Source organism: Carcharhinus amblyrhynchos, chromosome 1 (assembly GCF_965287045.1).
Source record: "Carcharhinus amblyrhynchos chromosome 1, sCarAmb.v2.hapA, whole genome shotgun sequence".
In the NCBI taxonomy this organism is placed as follows: Eukaryota; Metazoa; Chordata; class Chondrichthyes; order Carcharhiniformes; family Carcharhinidae; genus Carcharhinus; species Carcharhinus amblyrhynchos.
The window spans coordinates 132,293,392-132,321,204 of NC_137324.1; the positions used below are offsets into that span (position 1 = coordinate 132,293,392).

General features: G+C 42.1%; 1 protein-coding gene across 1 annotated transcript in view; it reads left to right on the forward strand.

The window, feature by feature from the left end:
- lrba (LPS-responsive vesicle trafficking, beach and anchor containing) overlaps nucleotides 1-27,813 on the forward strand; it is an 888,619-nt gene that overhangs the window by 56,831 nt on the left and 803,975 nt on the right. Inside the window, exons 2-8 of the mRNA XM_080192970.1 lie at nucleotides 1,128-1,359; nucleotides 4,573-4,673; nucleotides 5,052-5,147; nucleotides 8,688-8,809; nucleotides 15,730-15,856; nucleotides 16,206-16,325; nucleotides 20,375-20,521. Coding sequence (XP_080049096.1) covers nucleotides 1,128-1,359; nucleotides 4,573-4,673; nucleotides 5,052-5,147; nucleotides 8,688-8,809; nucleotides 15,730-15,856; nucleotides 16,206-16,325; nucleotides 20,375-20,521 — 945 coding nt within the window. The remainder of the gene's footprint in view (nucleotides 1-1,127; nucleotides 1,360-4,572; nucleotides 4,674-5,051; nucleotides 5,148-8,687; nucleotides 8,810-15,729; nucleotides 15,857-16,205; nucleotides 16,326-20,374; nucleotides 20,522-27,813) is intronic.

Consider the following 27,813-nt stretch of genomic DNA (forward strand, 5'->3'; position numbering starts at 1 on the left):
CAATGCTTGTTTAGAGAGCCAGTGCAGACACCATGGGCCAAACAGCTGCGTCGTAACAATTTTGTGGTGGTGTAATGCATTGAATGCTTACCATGTGGTCTCATTTATATTAGGGAATTTATGTGACCACTTTACAGTAGACCTGAATTCACTCCACAAGCATGACCATGAGCCTCCAGTCACCAATGAAGTGCAGCAGAAGCTGGAGAAGTCGCACCCCATCTTGTGACTGGGCACTTAACAGTCTGTGGAGTCAGCATTGAATTCAACTCTTTTCTATTTTGACCTCTGCCCCTTTTTTGATTCCTTTGATTTTATATTTTTTGTCTCACTTCTCTCTTCTTTTTTTCTTTTGGACAACAGCTATTCATGATCCTGCCATTCACACCTTCCCTATATGCATATTGTTTTCTTATTTGTCCCATTGCAACTTCCTTTTGGCCTGCACCACAAACTTTTTTTGTCATTTAATCTTTCTGACCTCCATACTATTTCACACTTTTCCTTTTGATCTTTTCTCACTCTCCCCCTTTCACTTGCTCAAAACTTATTACATCTCCAAATTTCTCTGATGTTCTGATGAAGCATTAACTCTGTTTCTCTCCATAAGTGCTGCCCAAATGGCTGAACATGTCCAACATTATTTTATTTCTGTTATGTCCTGTGATATTATGACCGAATCATTTGTTTAATTATTAAAACCCTTTTCAGCATTTTAAAATTTTTATGGATATTAGGTTATCATCAACTTTATAGCTTCAAAACTTGACAAACTCTGCATTTTATAGGCGGGTAATACTGTATAGCTGTGGTCATATAACAGTTAATCTTGTTTCAGTAGCTAGTTTTGTGTAATAAAATTTGAATTGACCAATTTTAGCTTCAGGGCAAAACTATAAATATCAAATTTTCCATTGTGCTATAATTTTGTTTCAATATAGTTGCTGTATTTTTTTAGTTTGTAAATGTGTTTTGGCAGATGCCACAACCTTTAAGAAATGAATTTGTTATCTACAAATATATCAGCATACAAATATGTACATGTGATACTTGAGAGTAAATCTTTTGCCATGAAAATTGAATTCATGTTTGTCATGCAGTTTGTGAACAATATATTTTTATTAAAGCTTGTAGGTGGACAATTTGACTTGGAGATGAATTTCATCATCCATGATATGGAAAGTATTGCCTGCATGGTGGAGCTATTGGACAACTGTGATGTGACCTGCCAGGCTGAAGTTTGGAGCATTTTCACAGCAATTTTGAAAAAAAGTGTTCGTAATCTACAGGCCTGCACAGATGCTGGTTTGATTGAACATATTCTCAAGAGAATTGATAGGGTTAACAATATGATAGCGGGTAAGGCCATTTTCTTTGGAATGTGTTTTACCTAGATGTAACCTGCATAGCTGAGACGAGAATTCAATACCATAAGATGTCAAATGATATAGCTGGGTTTACAGTAGCTAATTGTTGCTCTATGTGGGGGGGAATTTAAAAAATAAATTAAAAAAAACAAATGTAGTTCTTTTTACCCCAGTGTTTTTATCCTAGGAATTAGTGGGTTGGCATTAATTGCCACGCTTCCAGTGCAATTGCAATATTAAGGGCAGCACAGTGGTTAGCACTGCTGCCTCACAGCACCAGGAACCCAGATTTGATCCCCAGCTTGGGTCACGATCTGTGTGGAGTTTGTATATTCTCCTTGTGTCTGTGCGGATTTCCTCCGGGTGCTCCAGTTTCCTCCCACAATCCAAGAATGTATGGGTTAGGTTGTTTGGTCATGCTAAATTGCTCCTTAGTGTCAGGAGGATTAGAAGGGCAAATATATGGGATTACAGGGGTGGGGCCTGGATGGTATTCTGGTTGGTGCAGATTCAATGAGCCCAGTAGCTTCCTTCTGTGCTGTAGGATTCTAGGATCATTTTCAGGTCAATATGCTATTATTATGTCAGTTAACCTTGTGCAAAAGATGAACACACACAATTGCAGGGTATAAATGAAGGATGGAGCCGAGATCCACTACTAGCTTTCTAATGTTTAACATAATGTGCCATTGGTCCTTGTTTTCAAATACCTCCATAGCCTAATCCTTCCTACCTCTGTGATCTCTTCCGGCCTAACAACTGCTCAAATGCTTCACCAGTTCTGGCTGCCTGAGCATTCCCAATTTTAATTGATCCACCCTGTTGATAGTGTCTTCAGCTGCCAAGGCTCTAATTTGGCTGTTCCTCTCTTAATCTCTCTACTTCTCCTTCCTCCTTTAAGAAACTCCTTAAAACCTGCCCCTTTGATCAAATATTTGACATCTAGCTGAATATTTCCAAATGGTTTAGTTCCAAATTTTGTTGAAATGCTTGCATGCTACCTTGGTGACTTTTATTTATGTTAAAGGTGCTATATAAATGCTGTTGCTGTTCTCAAGCTGTATCCATTTAAAATCAACACGTTATACGCCCCAATTAAAACCTGTACTGAAATTATTTGACCACTCTTGGTCAGCATTTTGAAGTTTGCTTTTTTGCAGGTATTCTGAGTTCTGTCCCTCTCAAATTCTGATTCTTGCGTCCCATGATATTTCCTGTACTCCTGGATGTCTGGCAGATCTCTGCAGATCCACTATTATCCGTGGACCCATTATGGGAAATACTGCACAGCTAGATAGATCCATTTTGGATAAGGTCCATAGGCTGATTTTTGTCCACCCTAATTTATAAGATGATTGGACTTTGATGAGGGATACAATGTAGGAGTGCAGTTGTTGGTACATGATTGTGTGTGTATTGATTGACAACCCTGCTTTAGTCTTCAACAAAGCAGCCTTAAAAAAAAAATTGATTGGGATATACCTGGAGTTGAATTAATCAGCTGATGCTTCAACTGTAGAGTGAAATGATGTTTTCAGGCGCTAGTGAATCTGCTCAGCAGTGTAGACTCTGGATTTTTATAGAATAATAGGTTAGCTATCTTTTTGTAATTCCTTTAGTGACTTAAGACACTAACAGCAATCACTTGCATTTATCTAGTATCATTCGCATTGAAAACCATCCAAAGACCCTCCACAGGAGCATATTTTGGCAAAGCAGGAAACGGAGTCCAAAGAGGGATGACAAGAAGCTTGGTCAAAGAAGTATAATGTATTGACGCAGAACAATGTTTTGAAAGAGGAGAGCACTTGAGACAATTGGGGAAATTTTCTTAGCTTATAGCTTAAACTATGACAGCCAATTATTGGGTGACATGAGTAGGGTGTTTGCAGCAGGCAAGAGTTGAAGGAACAAAGTTCATGTAGGTGTCTTTCAATTCAATAAATGTATTTTACTTACAATTAGACCAAAACTGCTTTCTGCCTCAAATGAAAAGGATAACCTCAACTGGATGAATTGATGGTTGTCATAACTCACCATCCTGTTGGTATATAGTTGGAACTATATCACTGTTCCTCCACTGTTGCTGGAATCCTGGAACTCCCTCCCTGACTGCATTCTTGAGTGCACCTACACCACAGGCACTGCAGCATTTCATAAAGGAAGTTCACCACCAATAACTTGAGGGCAATTAGGGATGGGCAATAAATGTAAGCCTAGCCAGCATGTCCACATCCCATAAATTAAAAACAGTGATTAGTAGTTGGCTACCATTCCATACATGAAGCAATGAGAATTTTAAAATTGAGCAAATTTTGTGGGGTGGGGAGTAGTGAGTGGGATAGGAAAATAATTTTTAGTTCAATCAGACTCAGGCTAAGAAAATAATTAGATGTATTTATTCACATCTTCATAGGTTTCCCTAATATAGAGAATTAGCATGAGAGAAATGCCAACTTGACATGATATTCGAAGGAGTGATCACGCTGACTGCCTGCTACTTTTTGGTTAATGCTGTTGGAAGATCTGGGGGGCTGAAATTTCTTGGGTAATAGCAAAAAATGAACAGTAGTAAATTAGCAGCCATTCTGCATTCAGTTTGATTTACTTTTCCAAATTCTCCCCTTTGGTCTTATACTTCAAGCACTTTAAATATTCAGCATTTGAACTGCAGTGTGCTTAATTTATTTGGAAAATTTGTTAAATAGGCATTGCTGCTTTATAGGAACCAGATCCTAACTGTACAAAAATAGAACTGGGCTGTAGAGAATACTGCTCCACTTCAGTTGGACTGCATTTTTGAAAGAGCACAGGTGTTTTACTGGTTCGATTATGAAAAGATTGTGCTCCACCAATAATTATCCTAGCACTTTTTGCTGTCCTGGCCAAAGGTTCTATCATAGCAGACCAGATCGTTATTCAGGAATTAGAAATAGTTTTAATCCTTTATTGTTCCTGGGTAACAATTCTATGAGAATCATCCAAAGTTTGAGTTAAATTGGATGGTTCGCAGTGGTGAGTAATTGCCTATTAGAAATTAGAACTTCCCTGGCAATTCTCATACCTACTTTGTGTGAGGACTTCCTGAGGGGGTTGAGGTGGCTTGGTCCCCAGCCCATCTTCTGGGGTTTGAGGCCATCAAATTTTCGTTTTGTTCTGAACTTGAGTATTTACTTTTTTAACTCATCTATTCTTACACTTACAGATCTGCTGGTTGATATGTTAGGAGTTGTGGCGAGCTACAATATAACTGTCCGTGAACTGAAACTACTAGTTAGCAAACTGCAAGGAGAAAAAGGACAATGGGTAACATTTGTTGTACTTTTTTGATGTTGTGGCTAAAAATGGTAAAAGGCTGAATTCTTGAGCCTTGTATGGAAATTAGTGATGTTTCCCGTAAATGGCTATATATTTAATTGGAGATGAATTTTTCTGTGAAGTTACAATTTAAAGCCACAATATAAAAGATGGGCTGTAATTGATTTACAATATTCATTTGAGGCTATTGTCATTTAAAAATAATGTGTATATTTTAATTCCCACTGATTAATTTATGTTAAAGCTGTTCCATCCTGATTATATGGTAATGTTTATTATTAAGCTTTCCTCCATTCATAAGCGCAGGAGAAATTGTGACTTTTGTTTAGATGACTGTAAGCATTTTTAAATCCAATTTCTTTGTAGCCTCTACATGCAGTGAAATTACTGACCATATTGAGACAGGTGCCGCAGAAACTGAGCCCTGATGCTTTCTTCAGCTTCCCTGGGAAGAGTGCCGCGGTGAGTACACAATGTTCAGTTCTAGGAAAGTTTTCTTCTTTAGTGAAGAGTTTTAAGATTTTATAAGTAAACTGGTGACTTATTTGTGTCACAAACCAGCGATAAATTAAATGGAAAGTTGCAAAATTAAGATGTGTTACTGCTTCTGTTTTATTTTGCAAGCAAAATCACAATTCTTTCAAAAACAGACTTCTGTTGTGTTTTCAGGATTATTTAAATAATTTACGTTGTGATTTAGAAAGTACACTTTACAGCAGTTAGTAGGCGTAGAGTATAAGAGCAAGGAGGTTATGTTGGAGCTGAATGTTGGTTGGGCCGCAGCTGGAGTACTGTATGCAGTTCTGGTCACCTGATTATAGGAAGGATGTGATTGCACTCTTGCGGTTACAGAGCAAATTCACCAGGATGTTGCCTGAGATGGAGCATTGAGCTATAAGGAGAGACTAATTGGCTTGGATTGTTTTCTTTAGAGCAGAGAAAGCTGAGGGGTACATGATTGAGATGTATAACATTGAGAGGTATGGACAGAGTGAATGGGAAGCAGCTGCTCTGCTTCGTTCAGGAGTTAATCACAAGGGGGCATAATTTTAGGGTGAGGAACTCAGAGGGAATTTGAGAAAACAAATTCACTCAAGGATGGTGAGAATCTGGAATGCACTGCCTGGGAAGGTTGTGGAAGAGTAAGGAGAAACCTTACAACTTTTAAAAAAATATTTTGGTTACCACTTGAAATATCAACATTCGAGGATATGGGACAAGTGCTGAAAAATGGGATTAGCGTGATTCTAACAGTAGTTACTGTCAGTGCAGACTTTATAGGCCATAGGGTCTTTTCTGTACTGTGTGAGTCTGACTCTTATCTTTGGGATAAAGACTCAGATGTTTCATGTAAATGTTTGGCACAGACTGGGTTCATACGGGATTAAGTACAGGAATGCCCACACTATATTCTTGGAATGCTGCCGGGATAGTTTCCTGGAACAGTGTGTGTTGGAGCCAACGAGGGAGCGAGCTATCTTGGATCTGGTGCTATGTAATGAGGCGGGTAGAATTAGGGAACTTGGGGTGAAGGATCCTCTTGGGGAGAGTGATCATTGTATGGTGGAGTTTCTGGTGCAGATGGAGGAGGAGAAAGTGGGTTCCTGGACACGCGTCCTTTGAACAGAGGGGAGTACGGTAGGATGAGAGAAGAATTGGTGAATGTGGACTGGGGGAGCGCGTTGGAAGGTAGGTCTGCTGAGGAGCAGTGGAGGATCTTTAAGATCTTTCTTGGTGCTCAGCAGGAATTTACTTCGATGGTCAAAAAGGACCGTAGGAGGAGAGGTAATAAGCCATGGATAACGAAGGAGGTGAAGGAAAGTGTTAAATTAAAAGCGGAGGCGTTTAGAGTAGCTAAGAGTAGTGGGCAAGAAGAGGATTGGGAAAGGTTTAAATGTCAACAAAGATTGACAAAGAAGTTGATAAAGAAGGGTAGGAGAAACTATGAAGCTGGGCTAGCGCTTAATATAAAAAAGGATAGCAAGAGTTTTTATAAATATATAAAAAGGAAGAGGCTGGCTAGGGTGAGCGTTGGTCCCTTAAAGGATGAGAAGGGGGACTTAGTGGTAGGGGATGGGGAAATGGCTGAGGTCTTGAATAACTTTTTTGTTTCGGTCTTCACGGAGGAGGACGTGAATAATTTGCCAGATGTTAGAGATGGAAAGGTGGTAGGAATAATGGTGGGAAGGATTATTACTTACGTGGCGAAAAACTGCAGCAGGCGACGGTGCAGAGGGACCTCGGGGTCCTTGTGCATGAGTCGCAAAAACCCAGCCTGCAGGTGCAGCAGGTGGTCAGGAAGGCTAATGGGATGCTGGCCTTCATCGCGAGGGGTATTGAATATAAAAGTAGGGAGGTCTTGCTGCGGCTGTATAGGGCATTGGTGAGGCCGCAGCTGAAGTACTGTGTGCAGTTTTGGGCGCCGTACTTACGCAAGGATATTTTGGCCTTGGAGAGAGTGCAGAGGAGGTTTACTAGGCTGATGCCGGAGTTGAGGGGGTTGAGCTATGAGGAGAGGCTGAATAAATTAGGCTTGTACTCGTTAGAGTTTAGAAGAATGAGGGGAGATCTCATTGAGACGTATAAGATGATGAATGGCATGGATAGGGTAGAGGTGGAGAGACTCTTCCCGCTCAGAAAGGATAGTAGGACTAGGGGGCACAGCCTCAAGATAAAGGGGGGGCGGTTTAGAACGGAGTTGAGGAGGAACTTCTTCACTCAAAGGGTGGTGAATCTCTGGAATTCTCTGCCCGTTGAAGTGGTGGAGGCTACCTCGCTAAATATTTTTAAGACGCGGGTTGATGGGTTTTTGATAAGAGAGGGGATTAAGGGTTATGGGGAGAGGGCGGGAATGTGGAACTGAGCCAAGACAGATCAGCCATGATCTTATTGAATGGCGGGGCAGGCTCGAAGGGCTAGTTGGCCTACTCCTGCTCCTATTTCTTATGTTCTTATAATGTAAGAAGACACGTTACTCGGACCTAGAGTCAGGGTGGTGTTGAACAGGGACATGTTATAAGCTACGCATGGAGATAACCCATTGCCTGTACCCTTTACGTAATATACGTATATAGTTACAAGTGGTTAGTAATGACTTGCTGTTACGTTAGTGAAGACTATGAAGATTTGTTTAACAGACTTCTGTTACCCACACCATCCCAATATATACAATCCCAGTAACATGATTTCCTGCTTTTTGTTCTTCAGGTTAAGCCATATGACTTCACAGCTGTAATTGTTCCTTTAGTCAGTGTTGCAGCCAACTTTTATTTTCCCCTCTATCTGATCTGGAAACCCTTGAGCTAGGGATATTAATCTGCCTTTCCTATTAAACAAATTTCATTAATAGCAATGATAAAAGATAAAGTGTCTCAAATGGTTATCTGAAAACTAACAATGTTGGATAACTGGACATTTTGTTAAAGTAGACCATGAAAGAATTTTAAATGAATGAACAAACTTACTGGCTTGTCTGTGAAGTGGCATGGGATGGCATGCTGCCTGTTTTGCACTTCTGATGTTTAGGTAATGAGAGAGTATGAGTATTTGAACTCTTCTAGGAAAAATAAAAGGTTTTCAGAATCCAAAGGGAGAGGATATTTAACTTTACGTTGGAATTGGGATAAGGACATATGCCTAATGTAGCTGCAATATTGAATTTTGATGCCATTCAGACCACCCAAATCCAAGTCCACAGGCATAATTTCAAATGTTGCATTTGATTTCCAAAAGCTTTTAAGTTCCATGGCACTAGTTGCCAGCTGGCCCAAGTCAGTTCAAAGAGAATTATTAAAGGGTAACTGAATTTAAAAAAAAGTTTTCAGTTACAACTCTGTCCCGTTAATGATGCTTTGCATTCCTTTACTGATTGTTCTTATGCTGTTACTTGTACATCAATTTTACACATGTTCTTTCTCAAAACAGAAGAATGCAATTGGGGGAAAAAAAAGTAAACTTTTTTATCATTAAGAAACATTAATGAAGTGCGTTTATATAATCCAGGCAATAGCTTTACCTCCAATTGCTAAGTGGCCCTATCAGAACGGCTTCACTTTTCACACATGGCTCAGAATGGATCCTTTGAACAATATCAACGTTGATAAAGACAAACCTTACTTATACTGGTAAGTGCAGCAAGTTTCTTTTTGTTCTCTGAAGGTTTGCTGTTATTTTCTCTTTCTTTAATCCATGTTGTTATGATCTGGCAGATAATAAGTGCTGTGCGAACCAAATTGCAAAGGAAAAGTTGGCAAGCTATCACAACTGTTTTCTACTTGTATTTTACCAAGAGAAGTTGAGTGCATTGAAGTCAAGCTCCACAAATTCCAGCAATACTTGGAGATTTTAAATACTCAACTAAAACATTTATTAACAAAAGAAAACTAACAAGCACCAGATTATGTTTACAATTAAAATTTGCCTATAGCACATTTAACTCAGCCCTATTCACTTCAACTTCCTGCCTTTCAACATCTAGACTTTTGATGTTCTAAACTTTGCAGCCCAACTGCCTTCAATTTAATTAAATTGGTCACTCTCTCTCATTCACTCACTCTCGTTCTCACATCACACACTTCATAGAATAACGCAATAAACCCCAAAAATATTAAAATAATCAACTCAAGGATAGTTTAACGGCTGCTGAAAGGCATTTCAAGGGGGATCTGCCTACTGAGGTAATGTGGGCTGAAGTTAGAAATAGGAAAGGAGCAGTCACATTGTTATGAGTTTTTTATAGGCCCCAAATTGTGATGGAGATGTGGAAGAGGAAACGGCAAAGCAGATTATGGATAGGTGTGGAAATCACAGGATAGTTATCATGGGTGACTTTAACTTCCCAAATATTGATCGGAACCTTTATAGGTCGAATAGGTCGGATGGGGCATTTGTTGTACAGCATGTGCTGGAAGGTTTCTTGACACAACATGTGGATAAGCCAACAAGAGGTGGGGCCACATTGAACTTGATACTGGGTAGTGAACCGGACCAAGTGTTAGATTTGTTTGTGGGAGAGCACTTTGGAGAGAGTGACCACAATTTGGTATCATTCATTATTGCAATGGAGAGGCATGCAGTCGCACGACAGGGCATGGCAGGTTTATAATTGTGGCAGAGGTAATTATGATGCGATTAGGCAAGAATTAGGGAGCATTAGGATGGGAACAGAAACTGTCAGGTAAAGGCACAAATGAAAAGTGGAGCTTGTTCAAGGAACAAATCCTGTGTGTCCTTGAGAGGCACGTCCCTGGCAGGCAGGGAGGAAATGCTGAATGAGGGAACCATGACTCCCTAAGGAGTTTGAATGCCTTGTCAAGAGGAAGAAGGAAACGTATGTAAAGATGAGAAAACAAGGTTCAGTTGGGTCGCTTGAATGTAGCAAGGAATGAATTAAAGGGCTTAGGAGAGCTAGGAGCGGGTATGAGAAGTCCTTGGTGGGTTGGATCGAGAAAAACCCCAAGGGTTTTTACTCTTATGTGAGAAATAAAAGAATGACCAGGGTGAGGTTAGGGCTGGTCAAGGATAGTAGTAGGAACTTGTGCATGGAGTCAGAAGAAATAGGTGAGGCATTGAATGAATACTTTTCTTCAGTATTCACTAAGAAGACGGGCCATGTTTTTGATGATGTGCCTGTGATACAGGCTGATAGGATGGAGGAGGTAGATGTTCTGAGGGAAAATGTATTAGCAAATTTGAAAAACCTGAGGGTTGATAAGTCCCCTGGGCCAGATGGCATATCCTAGGATACTTTGGGAGGCAAGGGATGAGATTGCAGAGCCTGTGGCTTTGATCTTTGGGTTCTCACTGTTCACGGGGATTGTGCGAGAGGACTGGAGAGTGGCGAATGTTGTTCCTCTCCAAGAAAGAAAATAGGAATAACCCTGGTAATTATAGGCCAGTTAGTCTTCAATGGTCAGTAAGTTACTGGAAAAGGTCCTTAGGGATAGGATTTATGACCATTTGGAAAGATGCAGCTTAGTCCGCACGGATTTGTGAGGGATAAGTCCTGCCTTATAAATTTGATTGAATTCTTTGAGGAAGTAACTAAGTGTGTGGATGAAGGTAGAGCAGTTGATGTCATATACATGGATTTTAGTAAAGCATTTGATAACGTTCCTCATGGTAGGCTGATGAAGAAAATAAGGAGGTGTGGGATAGAAGGAAATTTGGCCAATTGGATAAAGTAACTGGCTGTCTCATAAACAGAGGATGGTGGTGGAGGGAAAATTTTCAGACTGGAGGCCAGTTACCAGCGGTTTACCACAGGATCAGTGCTGGGTCTTTTGCTATTTGTAATTTTTATCAATGATTTGGAAGAGGGGGTTGAAGGGTGGGTTAGTAACTTTGCTGATGATACCAAGATTGGTGGAGTAGTGGATGAGGTGGAGGGCTCTTGCAGGCTGTGAAGAGCTAGGCCAAAAAGTGGCAGATGGAGTTTAACTCAAAGTGCGAGGTGATTCAGTTTAGTGGGACAAACCTGAATGTGGATTACACGGTCAGTGGCCGAGTTCTGAGGAATGTGGAGGAACAGAGATCTTGGGATTCATATCCACAGATCTCTGAAGGTTGCCTCTCAAGTGGATAGATGGTGAAAAAGGCTTATAATGTTTTAGCGTTTTTTAACAGGGGGTTTGAGTTTGAGTCGTGGGCTTATGCTGCAACTGTACACGATGTTGGTGAGACTACATTTGGAATATTGTGTGCAGTTCTGGTCACCTCACTATAAGATGGATGTGGAAGCATTGGAGAGATTGCAGAGGAGATTTACCGGGAGGGTAGCTCCCTTGAGGAAAGGTTGAGGGAGCTGGGGCTTTTCTCTTCTCTTTAGAGTGGAGGAGGATGAGAGGCGACTTAATAGAGGTCTATAAGATGATGAGGGGGATAGATTGGATGTTCAGAGACTATTTTCTCTGGTGGATGTAGCTGTTACTAGGGGGCGTAACTATAAGGTTCATGGTGGGAGATGTAGGAGGATATCCAAGGTAGATTCTTTACGCAGAGTGGTTAGGGTGTGGAATGCACTGCCCGCTGTGAAAGTGGAGTCGGATACTTTAGGAACTTTCAAGCGGTTATTGGATAGGCACACCAGAATAATAGGGAGTGGGATAGCTTGATCTTGGGTTTGAACATAGCTCGGCACACCATCGAGGGCTAAAGGGCCTGTACTGTGCTGTACTTTCCTATGTTCTAACTTTGCTTTACAATACCTATGATAAAAGTAGGTGTGTTTGGGCTCACAACTCAGCACTATTGTTTGCTCAGTTAATTGAGTCCGTCCTGCCAATGTGTTTGCTGCTTTCCTTACTGGATGCCAGAGAAAAAGCAGGCCATTTAACCCATCAAGTCTGCTGTGCCATGCAGTGAGTTGATGACAGATCTGAGATGATGACTGATCTGATATGATGATCCTTGACTCCACTTTACTGCTATATCTCTGTAATCCTTGATTCCTATTCTGATTAAAATCTCTATCTCAGCCTTGAACATACTTAATGACCCAACCGTCACAGGCCTCTGCAATGAAGAATTCCACAAATTCACTGCCCTCTGTGGTGCATGCTAGGTAGAATGCTTTGCTCCACCGTGTTTTATTTAGAAACTGCAGTAGCAAAACTTGATGAATGGCAAGAGGGAAGTTGCATGACATTTGAGAACAAGGTTCAAATTAATATAATTGTTTTGGCAGTGACTTTAAAATTAAGTTAATTGTAAAATATTTCAGAGGCTTGGCTGGCTTTGTGACAAACAACATTCGGAAGCTGGAAAGTCTTTGAAACTAGATTTACCTTGATAAGAATGAAGGTCAGGATTTCCGGATTCTGTTAAAACCTTGGACTTGCATGCATGCACAGAGCAGGAGCAAACTCCAAATTGGAAAAGGTGAAGACTGGATCCCTCGTGAGAGACAGAATTTGAGAAATTGGTTGACTGTTACTGACATCTTGGGTGGTTGAGAAATCGATGCATCTGGCTTTTGTTGTGGGGTGTGTTCAACCACAGTTGACTTGTTAATTCACATGCACCTTATACTTTTCATGTTAAAGTATAAGATGGATAGTGTGAATTATTTTACCTTCTTGACCTTGTGTTGTAAAGTTCATTTTTGCTCAAAACCTTGAGAATCTTGCGGCTTTATTCACTAAGCAATCTCAAACTTTGTCTACTTCAAACAAAGTTATTGGACTCTAACTGGATCTTACCAAAAATTTGGAGGTCTGAATAGGATTGTAAGCCTATCACAATAACTTTGGAATTATGCCTTGAGAAGGTGGTAGCAGGTCATATTTGTGAACTGCTGCTATTTATGTAGTGTGTGTACGATAACGTTGTGAGGATGTGTTGTTGACCCAGCAATAGTGATGGAGCAATAATATAGTTGTAAGCCAGGGTGGTGTGCGGCTTGAAGTGGAACTTGCGGGTAATGGATGTTCTCGTGTATCTGTTGCCTGTTTCCTTCCAGGAGGTGGAGGTTGCTGGTTTGGGAAGTGTTGTGAAAGGATCTTGGTACATGTTGATCATTGTATGGTGGAGTTTCTGATGCAGATGGAGGAGGAGAAAGTGGGTTCCCGGACATGTGTCCTTTGTTTGAACAGAGGGGAGTACGGTAGGATGAGAGAGGAATTAGCGAATGTTGATTGGGGGAGCGCGTTGGAAGGTAGGTCTGCTGAGGAACAGTGGAGGATCTTTAAGGAGATCTTTCTTGGTGCTCAGCAGAAATTTATTCCGATGGTTAAAAAGGATCGTAGGAGGAGAGATCATCAGCCGTGGATAACGAAGGAGGTAAAGGAAAGTGTTAAATTAAAAGCGGATGCGTTTAGAGTAGCTAAGTAGTGGGCGAGAAGAGGATTGGGAGAGGTTTAAATGTCAACAAAGAATGACAAAGAAGTTGATAAAGAAGGGTAGGATAAACTATGAAGCTGGGCTAGCGCTTAATATAAAAAAGGATAGCGAGAGTTTTTATAAATAAAAAGGAAGAGCCTGGCTAGGGTGAATGTTGGACCCTTAGAGGATGAGAGGGGGGACTTAGTGGTAGGGGATGGGGAAATGGCTGAGGCCTTGAATAATTTTTTTGTTTCGGTCTTCACGGAGGAGGACGTGAATAATTTGCCGAGTGTTAGCGATGGAAAGATGGTAGGAGTGGAGGGCCTGAATGACATTATTGTTACTAGAGAGGTGGTGCTCAACAGACTGGAGGGACTGATTGCGGACAAGTCCCCAGGACCGGATGGAATGCATCCGAGGGTTCTGAAAGAAATGGCGGAGGTGATAGTGGATGCCTTGGTGATTATTTTCCAAACGTCACTGGATTCCGGGGAAGTGCCGGAAGATTGGAAAACAGCTAATGTTACGCCGTTGTTTAAGAAGGGTGGCAGGCAAAAGGCAGGGAATTATAGGCCGGTCAGTTTAACGTCTGTTGTAGGTAAAATGTTAGAATCCGTGATCAAGGAGAAAATAGCGAGGCATCTTGAGGAGAATTGTTTGATAGAGCAGACGCAGCACGGTTTCGTTAAGGGGAGTCGTGTCTGACGAATTTATTGGAGTTCTATGAGGATGTGTCTAGGGCGGTGAATAGAGGAGAGCCGGTGGATGTGGTCTTTCTTGATTTTCAGAAGGCGTTTGACAAGGTGCCTCACAAGAGGTTATTACAGAAGGTCAGGGGTAGGGTGTTAGCGTGGATAGAGGATTGGCTGTCAAATAGGAGGCAGAGAGTGGGTGTCAATGGGTGCTATTCGGATTGGCGGTTGGTGACTAGTGGAGTGCCCCAGGGGTCGGTGCTGGGGCCTCAGCTATTTACCATTTATATAGATGATCTGGAGGAGGGAACCGATTGTATGGTGTCGAAATTTGCTGATGACACCAAGATTGGTGGAACAGCAAATTGTGCGGAGGGTATGGAGAGTCTGCAGAAGGATCTAGATAGGCTGAGTGAATGGGCCAGGAACTGGCAAATGGAATTTAATGTTGGCAAATGAGGTTGTCCACTTTGGTAGGAATATTGGTAGGAAGGACTATTACTTACATGGCGAAAAACTGCAGCATGCGACGGTGCAGAGGGACCTCGGGGTCCTTGTGCATGAGTCGCAAAAACCCAGCCTGCAGGTGCAGCAGGTGGTCAGGAAGGCTAATGGGATGCTGGCCTTCATAACGAGGGGGATTGAATATAAAAGTAGGGAGGTCTTGTTGCAGCTGTACAGGGCACTGTTGAGGCCGTAGCTGGAGTACTGTGTGCAGTTTTGGTCGCCGCACTTACGCAAGGATATTTTGGCCTTGCAGGGAGTGCAGAGGAGGTTTACTTGGCTGATACCGGAGTTGAGGGGGTTGAACTATGAGGAGACGCTGAATAAACTAGGCTTGTACTCGTTAGAGTTTAGAAGAATGAGGGGAGATCTCATTGAGACATATAAGATGATGAATGGGATGGATAGGATAGAGGTGGAGAGACTCTTCCTGCTCAGAAAGGACAGTAGGACTAGGGGGCGCAGCCTCAAGATAAAGGGGGGGCGGTTTAGGATGGAGTTGAGGAGGAACTTCTTCACTCAAAGGGTGGTGAATCTCTGGAATTCTCTGCCCGTTGAAGTGGTGGAGGCTGCCTCGCTAAATATTTTTAAGACGCGGGTTCTTGGGTTTTTGATAAGCGAGGGGATTAAGGGTTATGGGTAGAGGGTGGGAATGTGGAACTGAGACACGACAGATCAGCCATGATCTTATTGAATGGCGGGGCAGGCTCGAAGGGCTAGATGGCCTACTCCTGCTCCTATTTCTTATGTTCTTATGTTCTTGAGCGGAACAATTATATTTATCTATCCACTATTTATTTTTGTATTAACCGTTATAAAAGAGCTGGAGCACCATTGACACCCTAGTCCAAATCCTTTTGGTGTGCTGTTCATACACTCAACGCTGTTTGTAAAAGTATAATTTGATTCACCATGGCACAGAAGTTCTGTGAATTTGGACCTATTTCATTGCAGGATTTTTGATGAGTTGGTAATTAGGTTATTGATGAAACTAAAAGTACGACTAAAAATCTTATTCTTTCTGCTAGCTTTCGTACCAATAAAGGACTTGGATATTCTGCTCATTTTGTTGGTGGTTGTTTGATTGTGACATCAATAAAATCAAAAGGAAAAGGATTTCAGCATTGTGTGAAGTATGACTTCAAGCCACAGAAGGCAAGTATTGATCACCTGATATGCTTACCTTGATGTTGGTGATGGCAGAAGATGAATTTTCAATAGATCAGGAGAGTTAAATTACTTACTAAGTATCCAAAAACTATTCTCAAATATATTTCCCGAATGACTGACATCATGATGCCACATTTTGAACTGTTTATAATGGAAGCTGTAATATTTGAAAACAGGTAATTAGTTGGAGGACCGCTTTAAAAAAAGTTAGCTAATGCAATTTACATTCCTATATGTAAATTCAACATGAGGCAGTGAGCATCTTTTTATTGTACCATTTCTTTTGCATATATACATTGTCTAAATAAATTAAATCAAAGATTCTTTATTATAGTGGTACATGGTGACTATTGTACATATCTACAATCGTTGGAAAAACAGTGAGATCCGGTGCTATGTAAATGGTGAACTGGCATCCTTTGGAGAGATTACATGGCTTGTGAATACCAGTGATGTAAGTAACATTGTGAAGTTGCAAATTTGGAGCTCCTTATTGTAGGTTTAGAGGTCAGTTATAGTTCAATTAATGTAAACCTGAATTGTATTTCTTTAATCGTAGTTGTGATCCCATTTTGTAATTCATAACTGAAGTCACCAAGGGAAGAAAAGGTATCTGGTTTAAAAAGCTTTGACATTTTTGTTTGCCTTTTTGGAAGTTGATTCATTTTTGATTCATGTTAATTTCCTTGATTGAGTAAATAGGTCCCAGTCCATTGATTGTTCCACAATTTTACCTCTCTTTGCTGGAGTTCCTTTGATCCTTCCAAAATTAGCAGGCTTGTTCCCTGGTAAAAGCTTGGGTGCAAGTGTCTCTTGGCAGTGTTGAATGCAAGGTTAGATCTCCTTGTTGATGTTCCATAACTCTAGTTTTCTATGTAGTGATAAATGCGTGATAAATATAGTGATAGTAGACAGCGGTTATGCAAGTTAATCTTGGCTCTGCGGGAGGATTTTGAGACTATTTTGGAAACGACCTTAATTATTTTCATGTAACACATTAGGATAGCATGTCCCTTTTTTGAGTTTTTCAAAAACTGCATGTCAGAAACACTGAATCTGCTGTGTAGACAAAGGCCATTTGGCTCACCAAGTCTGCACTGGCTACCTGAAGGAGCATTCTACCAAGTTCCACTCCCCTGCATTATCCCCATAACATTTCACATTCTTTCTTGTTAGATAGCAGTCCAGTTCCCGTTAGAATACCTCGATCAAACCTGCCTCCACCACCCTCTCCAGGAGTTTATTCCAGCTGACAGCAACCTGCTGGGAGAAAGATATTTCCATCACTTCACTCCCTTGCCTTTTGCCAGTTATTTCTAATCTGTACCTTTTTCGTTTTTTGAAAGGGAACAGTTTCTCACTGTCTACCGTGTCCATACCCCTCAGCATACTGAATACATCCCCTCAAAAAAACTGTCCCAACCTTTCTAATCATAGCTAAGTTGTTTATCCCTAGAATTATTCGTGTGAACATCCTCTGCACTTTCTTCAATGCCCTCACGTCCTTCAAGTATGGCACCCGGAACTGAATTCAGTACTCCAGATGAGGCCTATCTATCTTATACATGTTCAGCATGACCTCCTTACTCTTGTGCTGTATTAACTTGTCCCTGTTGATGAAACTTGTGCTTTATTAATTGCTCTTTCAACATGTCCTGTTATCTTCAGTGCTTTATGTACATATCCTGAGGTACCTTAATTCCTGCACCTCCTTCAGAGTTTCTCCCTTTATCTCATACTGTTTTTTCCATATTCTTCAAAAAGAATCACCTCTCATTTCTCTGCATTGAACTTCCATCTGCCACCTGCCTGCCCAAAGCACCAATATGTCTATATACTTCTGAAAGTTGTCTTATTTGATAGTTAAAAACTATCATCACAGTTGATAACACTTCCGGTATTTGTATCATCTGCACTTTTTATAATCATGCCCTGCATACCAATATCTGGATCATTAATATGTAACGGGAGAAACAAGAACCCAAACGTTAACACCTGGGGAACTCCACTACAAACATTTCTCCAATTGGAAAAACAATTATTTATCACTACTTTGTTTCCTGTCACTCAACCAATTTCTTATTCATGTGCCTACTTTCCCTTTCATTCTGAGCTAGAATTTTGGTCCAAGTCTGTTGTGTAACACTGTCAGGTACCTTTTGAAAGTCCATTAACACAGAATTGAAAGCAAAATGCTGGGAAACCTCAGCAGGCCTTGGTAGCACCTGTGGAAAGAGAAGCAGAGTTAATGTTTCGAGTCCAGAGTGATATATCTCGGTCTCTAAATGTTAACCCTGTTTCTCTCTTCAGAGATGTTGCCAGACCTGCTGAGTTTGCTACTTTTATTTCACATCTCCAGTATCCAATGTTCTGCTTTTATTTGCCTTTATTTACTTGTACTAATTAAATTGAGAATTTTCAAAAGCGAGTTATATACAAGTGTTTTTACATGGAAGGTAAGGATTTAAAAATCTCAATTTAATGATTTAAGTAGCAATTTACTGTACTTCCCTTTTCTGCTTTCTGTGCATTTGAACCTTTTGAAGCGAACAAATATGAAACTGACGGAAAACTGAAATATGTTTAATCATGTAATCAGTGAAACCATGCAGAAGGGATCTGATATCCTACTTGCGTTTGAATGCCCCAGTTCATGTTTTATTTTCACAATGAAAATCATTCTTGAGTATAAAAAATACTTTGGGTTAGTTTCACAACTGAAAATATTCCTCGTGTTTTGAACCAGCATTATGATTTTACCATGGGGTCATAGGAATATTCACAGAAACACAGATGTTTTTAAAACCTTCAGCATTCCAGATTACAGTTCACCTAACTGGAAATTCCTATCTACATCCTTGTTCCCTCTTTGGATTAGCCTCTTTTGCTTTGATTCCTTTACCTAGACAATTGAATTTTCACTAAAATTTAGTTTGTGCTGAAAGTCAGAAAATACTTTCTGACACTGAAGGGAATTGATAAACAACTCATTAATTTTAGTAGATGACCTCTTGCATATATCATTGCATAATTACAAAAAAAACCGCTACTGTTTAATCACAAAGGAAGCAGAACACAACAATCTAAAATCACTTGCACACTTTGCTCTTTTGCCAATTGTCCGAAGAGTGCATAAAAAGCTTGAAGTGTTGCTCGTATGCCATGCAAATGTGTACTGAGATCACATATCCAGTTATAGTATGTCTGTTACTCACATATAATAATCAGAAATGCAATTAGCCATATCTGGATTATGAATCAGCCACATGTGGCTAGTGAATAATATATTTGGTAACAGTATCCTAGTGTAAATCTAATGGTACAGTTAATTCTCTTGCCATTTGGTAAGCAGGTGTTTCTCAATAAGTTCTTTCGAAGGCTGCCTTGAGAGTTTAAAGGAAACAAGTGTCTCTCAAAGGTATTTACAGAATTGCAATATGAGGCGTGTGGGGTTCATGGTATGATTGCTTGAATTTAGTGAAATTTGATTCCTGACCAGTTGAATATTTTTCTTCCTTAACCTACAGAAAGGTATGGAGGTTCCTGAAGAATAAAATATTTCCCATTTTGTTTAGTAGTTTTCAGTGTAGTCATGCTGTCAGTCTGATCTGTCTACTTTTGCATTCTTCACAGTGAAATATATGGTGTTTAGCACTACTATCTTAAATAAATTAAAATACTGAGAATGCTGGTAATCTGAAACAAAAATAAAATATGCTGGAGAAACTCAGCAGGTCTGGCAACATTAGTGGAGAAAGAAAATAATGTTGCCAGTTTCTATGACTCCTCTTTAGAACTAAAGAGATAGAGAAATGTGTTGGATATATATTGTTTAAGAAGGCGTGGAGCTGCAGTGGAATAGAATGTCAGTGATTGATGGGAGCTAGATTCCAACAAAGATCTGTTGGGTCAAGAGATAGAAGTAGTGTTAATGGCAGTGTGAAGTGCTAGGCAAGGCACTAGCAGCAGCTTAGAGGCAAGATATCAATGTGTTCACGGAAGAACAAAGATCAGTGCTCGGTGAAAGTAAAACTAAAGAACAGGTGACAAATGGCTCAGAGGGTTGCTTTGCAATAGGGCATAAACTATTTTGAATGTTAAAAAAAGCTCAAGATGGAGGAAAAAGGTCATCACCTAAAGTGGTTGAGTCCTAAGGACTATAATATGCCTAACCAGAAGATGAGTTGCTGCTGCTTCAGTTTGCATTGGGCTTCATGGGAGCAACGCAGCAGGCCAAAGGTGGATGTGTGGGCATGACAGCAAGATGCTGAGTTGAAACAGCAATGGTGACTGGAAGGTTGAAGTTGTCTTAAAAATGTGGATGGGGGTGTACGCCTTCATATTAGAGAAATGGGAGAGTTAAGGGAGCAATGTCTTAATGTGGCTTATCAAATGTTAAAATCTCCTAGCAAATTTCACTTTAGGAAATGTAAAATTTGACTTAAGGTTCTATAATAGTCACACATTAATAATTTAATGATTACGTCTATTTATTTTTTTTAGACATTTGACAAATGTTTCCTGGGATCATCAGAAACAGCAGATGCGAATCGGGTATTCTGTGGGCAACTTGGAGCAGTTTATGTATTTGCTGAAGCTTTAAATGCAGCACAGATATTTGCAATATATCAACTTGGCTCTGGATACAAGGTACTCTAATGCATGAATATAGTTTGAAGATAACTGACAGTTTTGTTTTTTGCAATGAGTCACTAGCCAGGCTGCCTATCAATTAGTGGTTACTATGGAATTGGGTGTGTATGGGGTATCAGGGAGGGGGTAATACCTTTGGTGGGGGAACATGTCGCATCCTTTCGGGGCGGTTTGTCCATCCTTTGTCCCCACCTGGCACTCAGCTCTCACCTGTGGCTCCCTGTAGCTGTTTGCATGCGACAGCGGCCACACCCTGGGCAATGGCCTCGACAAGCCGGCTAAACCAGGTGAGGATAGCTGACGGGCCTCAACCCTCGGTGAGATAGGGAGATGCCTACCCCAGCATGTGAAGACAGAATCTGGTGGATTGAGCAGAAGAGACCAATGGAAGGTCCAACGGTCAAGAAGGTGGTCTCTGCAAGCGTGAAACGCGAAGAGCAGGACAAGACACAGAAGACGCCCTGGTCATCCACTGCACTTAGTCCCATCTCCAGCCGTCTTGACTCGTCTTGCCACTGGATCTGGATGGGAATTGGGAAGAGTGAGTGAGGCTGATGCTGTGCAACTCTCTCTCACTTTAATCCAAATCAAGTGCTAGTTTCGACACCATCATCATCAGTGTCTTGTTCAACCCTTGAAGTCCTATGGCGATGGGCGAGCGACGAAGCAGCAGGTGTGGATACACTGGGAGCTGTAGTCACGGACCTGCTCGCAGGCGGCTCAGGTCTAACGGTCATTTTCCACTGACCGAAGCACAGTGAAACTTGGTGTCTACCTGGGCGACTGAGCAGCCATCTTCAGGAATGCACTGCTCACCTCTGTAGAATGAGGAAAGGGCTAGAAAAGTGCCCTAAACATTGCCTGCTTCATCACACCCTGACCAGTTTACCTCGGCTGGCGGGGATCCCATCTTGCGGTCGAACACACAACATAAAACACAAGGTAACACCGTTCACCATTGGCACTTGGAATGTGTGCATGTTTTTGGACAACCCTACAGCAGACAGACCAGAGAGAAGAATAGCCTTAGTTGCCAGAGAGCTGGCAAGATACAACATTGACATTGCAGCTTTGAGTGAAATTTGTCTTGCCAACATAGGTCAGTTGACTGAAACTGGAGGTGGATACACTTTTTTCTGGAGCGGTTACGGCAGCGATGAGCGTCATGATGCTGAAGTTGGATTCGCCGTCATGAGTCACCTTCTTCGGAAACTTGACAGTCTACCCAAGGGTGTGAATGACTGGCTTATGACATTACAGCTTCCGCTACAGAAGTCAAGCCACCCTGATCAGTGCCTATGCCCCCACAATGAACAACCCGGGCGAGATGAAAGACGAGGTCTACGAAGAACTAGACACCCTATTATTAGCAGTGAGCAGTACCGACAAGCTGATCTTGCTTGGCGATTTCAGTGCAAGAGTAGGGTGCGACTCTGCAACCTGGCACGGAGTCATTGGGAGGCATGGAATGGGCAAGTGTAACAGTAATGGCCTACTGTTAGTGAAGACCTGTACTGCACACGACCTCCTCATCACCAACACAACCTTCTGTCTGCCTACCCATAACAAGACCTCCTGGATGCGTCCCCGCTCCAACCATTGGCATCTTATCGACTATGTCATTGTCAGGAGAAAAGACAGGTAGGATGTCAGAGTAACCAGTGGCATGGTAGCACAGTGGTTAGCACAGCTGCTTCACAGCTCCAGGGTCCTGAGTTCGATTCTTGGCTCAGATCACACTGTGTGGAGTTTGCACATTCTCCTCGTGTCTGCGTGGGTTTCCTCCGGGTACACCGGTTTCCTTGCACAGTCCAAAGATGTGCGGGTTAGGTTGATTGGCCATGCTAAGAAATTGCCCCTTAGTGTCCAGGGTAGCTGAGGTTAGAGGGATTAGTGGGTATAATATGTGGGGATATGGGCGTAGGGCCTGGGTGGGATTGTGTTCGGTGCACTCGATGGGCCGAAGGGCCTTTTTCTGCAGTGTAGGGTCCTATGGTTCTAACCAAGGCCATGTTGTGGTGCTGACTGCTGGACAGATCACAGGCTCATTACCTCCAAAATAAGGCTCCGCATCAGACCCAAGAGGCGACCACAAGGAAGCAAGGTTATGAAAAGAATCAGTGCGGCCAAGGTAAAGAATCCCAGCAAAGCTTCAGCACTGGCTGAAGACTTAGAACTCAAGCTTGCTGACCTACACCTCGCAGGCAGCGCTGAGGACGACTGGGGACGCTTCAGGGATGCTATCCATACATCTGAGCTGAAGATGCTTGGGCCCTCCACCCGCAAGCAGCATGATTGATTTGATGAGGAGATACAGGCTCTATTGTTGAAAAACACCGTCTACATCGGGCCTGTCAGAACGACCCATCTTCAGCTGCCAAGAAAAATGCTTTTACCACTGCTCGCAGGACAGTCCAGAATAAACTGCGTAAAATGCAGGATGCCTGGCTGAGCGCCAAGGCAGATAAAACGCAGGGATATGCTGACAGAAACGACTTGAAACGGTTCTACGGACCTCAATCTCTCGGGAGTCCCCTCCTCCTGAGTACAGATGGTACAACTCTCATTACAGAGAAGGCTCAGATCCTGCAGAGGTGGGCTGAACACTCTGAAGCCATCCTCAACCGACCGTCATCTATTAACGATGAGGCAATAGACAGGATTCCCCAGGTTGAAATCAACAGTGGCATGGATGACCCACTGGTAGTAGCCTAAGTCATGAAAGCTGTCAGCCAGCTATCCAGTGGCAAAGCCCCAGGGGCAGATGCCACACCTGCAGAGATCTATAAAGCTGCTGGTCCTGCACTTATCGAGAAGCTCACCGAGTTGTTCCAGTCCTTTTGGAAGCAAAGATCCATTCCTCAGGAACTTATAGATGCTTCCATCATACACCTCTACAAGAGGAATGGCAATAGGCAAGTATGCGACAACCACAGAGGAATCTCACTGCTCTCCATCACAGGAAAAACCCTTGCAAGAGTCCTGCTAAATTCTCTGCTCACTTATCTGGAGCTGGGCCTGCTTCCAGAGTCACAGTGTGGCTTCCGCAAAGGTTGTGGGACTACTGACATGATTTTTGCTGTGCGCCAACTCCAGGAGAAGTGTCAGGAGCAGAATCGCGAGCTCTAAACAACTTCTGTCCACCTCGCGAAAGTATTCGATACTGTAAGCCGACAAGGCCTGTGGAGGATCATGTCAAAGTTCGGCTGGCCCCCCAAATTCATTCAGATGGTACGCCAGTTCCATAATGGCCAGAGTGCTGGATGGCAGAGAATCCTCTGAGGCATTCCCAGTCACCAGTGGCGTCAAAGAGGCTGTTCAGCATGATGTTTACTGCCATGCTGAATGATGCCTTCCAGGACAGTGTTGCTGGAATCAGCCTCAAGTACAGAGTGGGTGGGAAGCTTTTCAACCTGAGAAGACTTCGAGCTATTACCAAAGTTAAGGAGGCGTTCTGAGAGATTTCCTCTTTGCTGATGACTGCGCCCTGTATGCTGGCTCAGATGTGGATGTGCCGGCGTTGGACTGGGGTAAACACAGTAAAAAGTATGACAACACCAGGTTTAAGTTCAACCGATTTATTTGATAGTACACTCACTAGCTTTTGGGGTTAGCCCCTTTGTCTAGAAAGCTAGTGAGTGTACTATCAAATAAATCGGTTGGACTTAAACCTGGTGTTGTCAGACTTTTTACTGTGCTGGCTCAGAGCCAGAGATGCAAGTCAGTATGGACAAATTTTCCACGGCTTGTGACAACTTTGGACTCACCATCAACATTAAAAAGACTGAAGTCATGCACCAGCCTGCTCATGCACTGTGCACAGAACCCATAATCACAATCAAAGGGCAGAAACTATAGGCGGTGAACCAGTTCACTTATCTTTGGTAGCACCCTCTCCCAAGCATGACTATTGTTGCAGAAGTTAACTGCAGAATAGCAAAGGCTAGTTCTGCTTTTGGTAGAGTGCGTTCTACTGTATGGGAACATTGAGGAATCAGCCCAGCAACAAAACTGAAGGTCTACAGCGCCGTGGTTCTCACTACCCTCCTGTATGCCTGTGAAATGTGGACTATGTATCGAAGGCATGCAAGACAGCTTGACTGTTTCCACATGACTTATCTTTGCAGAATATTAGGCATCCGATGGCAAGACAACGTACCAGACACTGTAGTTCTCTCTAAAGCAAGTCTACCATCAGTTCACACACACTGCTGATGAGAGCGCAGACCCGGTGGGTAGGTCATGTCATCCATATGTCAGACGAGTGTATACCCAAGCAGCTCCTTTTTGGGGAACTCTCTGTTGGAAGACGCTTGCATGGAGGGCAGAAGAAATGTTTCAAAGCAAAGCCTCCCTGAAGTCGCCTGACATTGACACGACCACCTGGGAAACACTGGCACAAAACCGCCCTACCTGGTGCTGCCTCATCCACAAAGGCTGTCAAGCTCACGAAGCAAGGTGTATTGCGCAGCTCGCGCTTAAGTTATGCTTCAGGAAGTCCAGAGCCACCAGCGCAACAACTACAGTGTCTACAGAAGTCTGTCCAATATGTGCCAGGACATTCCGCGTCTGAATTAGCCTGATCAGTCATCTTTGGACACACTGCAACCAGCCTCAAAATGACTAATGTTGTCGTGGTCCTCATCGATGACAACAACTATGAAATTCAAATTAATTGCGGCCCCTAACAATTCAGACAGTTGCCAGTAACGTAAGACTATCTCTTAACTTAATTTTTAGTATTTTCTAAACTAGAAAAGTTAAAAATATTGACAGGCAGAGAGATCTGGGCGTACATGTCCACTGATCGCTGAAAGCAGCAACGCAGGTGGATAAGGTAGTCAAGAAGGCATACAGCGTGCTCGTCGCCTTCAATTGGGGCATTGCGTATAAAAATTTGCAGGTCATGCAAATGTACAGAACCTTAATTAGGCCTCATTTTAGAATATTGTGCACAAATCTGGTGGCAACATTACCAGAAGGATGTGGAGAGGGTTCAGAAGAGACTTACCAGGATGTTGTCTGGTCTGGAGGGTATTAGCAATGAGGAGAGGTTGAATGAACTTGGATTGTTCTCTGGAGCGATGGAGGTTGAGGGATGACCCGATAGAGGTCTCCAAGATTGAGTGGCATGGTAGAGTGAATAGTACGATGCTCTTTCCTCAGATTGAAAAGTCAAGTACTGGGGACGTAGGTTTAAGGTGCATGGGGAAAAGTTTAGAGGAGATGTGCAAGGCAACTTTTTTTTACACAGAAGGTGGTGAATATCTGGAACGTGCTGCCTGGGGAGATGGTGGGAACAGGTACGATAGCAGCATTTAAGGGGCAAGTAGACTGGAAGGATACGGACTCTAAGTGCATACCATTTTAGTTTAGGCAGGCATCATGATTGGTGCAGCATTGGCAGGCTGAAGGGCCTGTTCCTGTGCTGTACTTTCCTTTGTTCTTTAGAGGAAGCTAATAAGGTGTGTCATGAAGACTTTTATATGGCAGAACACATGCTGTACATGGAGACCTCATAATCAAATTTAGACATGTTCATAAGACAAAATATTACTGTGGATTCATAATGGATGTTATCATGGGATGAGCAACAAAGCCACTGGCCTTGTGTCCCAATGCTGTCATGTAGATTTAAAAAAATGATGGGCAAAATATTGCATAAAGGTGTAATAGAACATCTAGAAACTGAAAATGTAACAACATATTGCTGAAAAAAGACATTTTATGTGGAAGCTTCTGTCCTGCACTTAAGATAATTTGCGAGGGTTCCAAATGTAAAGGGAACCACAAGATATAATATAATTCTCTTACATGTCTTAATGGGCTCCATATTGCACTCAGATTTGCTTTTAAAATGGAGTATGGAGCAGTCAAACATAATACCTTTCCTTGATGTACTAGTTGAGAAATCTGACAGGGGTTCTCTATCACAGTCTACCGCAAACCAATCTTCATTGGTCAGTACACTTATAGTTCCATTGGCCTAATCAGCAATCTCATAAACTGCAGACTTGGTGTTGAAATTAGGCACATCAAAGGTTAACTGCATCAGATCACTGTCCTATATTGTGCAGACTCCATAGAACCATAGAAAAGTTACAGCATGGAAAGAGACCATTAGACCTATCTTGTCCAGGCCAGCTTGAGTGCTCTTTCTAATCCCATCTTCTTCCATCTGGTCCATAGCCCTGTAGCATATAATATTTGAGGTGCAGGTCCAGGTACTATTTAAAAGAGTTTAGCGTCTCTATCTCCATTACCAACTCTGCAGTGAATTCCAGACACCCATCACTCTTCGCGTAAAAAAAAAAGTCTTTCCTCATGTCCCCACACATCCACTGTCACTTGAATCTATGTACCTGGTTCTAGAATTCTCCAAGGGCAACAATTTTATCCTGTCCACTCTATCTCTCCACCTCACAATTCTGTACGCCACTATCAAATCGCCCCTCAGCCTTCTTTGTTCCAAGGAAAATAACATCAACCTATCCAATCTCTCCTCGTAGCTACACTTTTCTAGCTTTGGCAACATTCTTGCAAATCTTCTTTGCAGAGCAATTACTTCCTTCCTATAATATGGTGGTCAGATCTGCACATGGTACTCCAGTTGTGGCCTCACCAGTGTTTTATACATTTCCAACATTATATCCTTACTTTTATATTCTATGCCTTTGCCAGTGAAGGGCAACATTCCATATGCTGCCTTTACAACCTCGTTTACTTGAACTGCTGCCTTTAGAGACCTGTGTACTTGATTGCCAAGATTTCTCACTTCATCTACTCTTCTTAATGTATTCCCATTTATTGTGTGTTCCCTATATCTGTTTGACCTTCCTAAATGCATTACCTCACGCTTCTGTATGTTAAAATCCATTTGCCACTTTTCCACCCACTCCTCCAATTCATCGATATTGTTTTGTAATTATAGCTATCTTCTACTCTATCCACTAGTCATAGAGTCATGGAGGTTTACAGCATGGAAACAGGCCCTTCGGCCCAACTTGTCTATGCTGTCCCTTTTTTTTAAACTACTAAGCTAGTCCCAATTGCCCATGTTTGACCTATATCCCTCTGTACCCATCCTATCCATGTAACTGTCTAAATGCTTTTTAAAAGACAAAATTGTATCCGCCTCTACCACTACCTATGGCAGCTTGTTCCAGACACCCACCACCCTCTGTGTGGAAAAAATTGCACCTCTGGACACTTTTGTATCTCTCCCCTCTCAACTTAAACCTACGTCCTCGGGTTTTATACTCTCCTACCTTTGGAAAAAGATATTGACT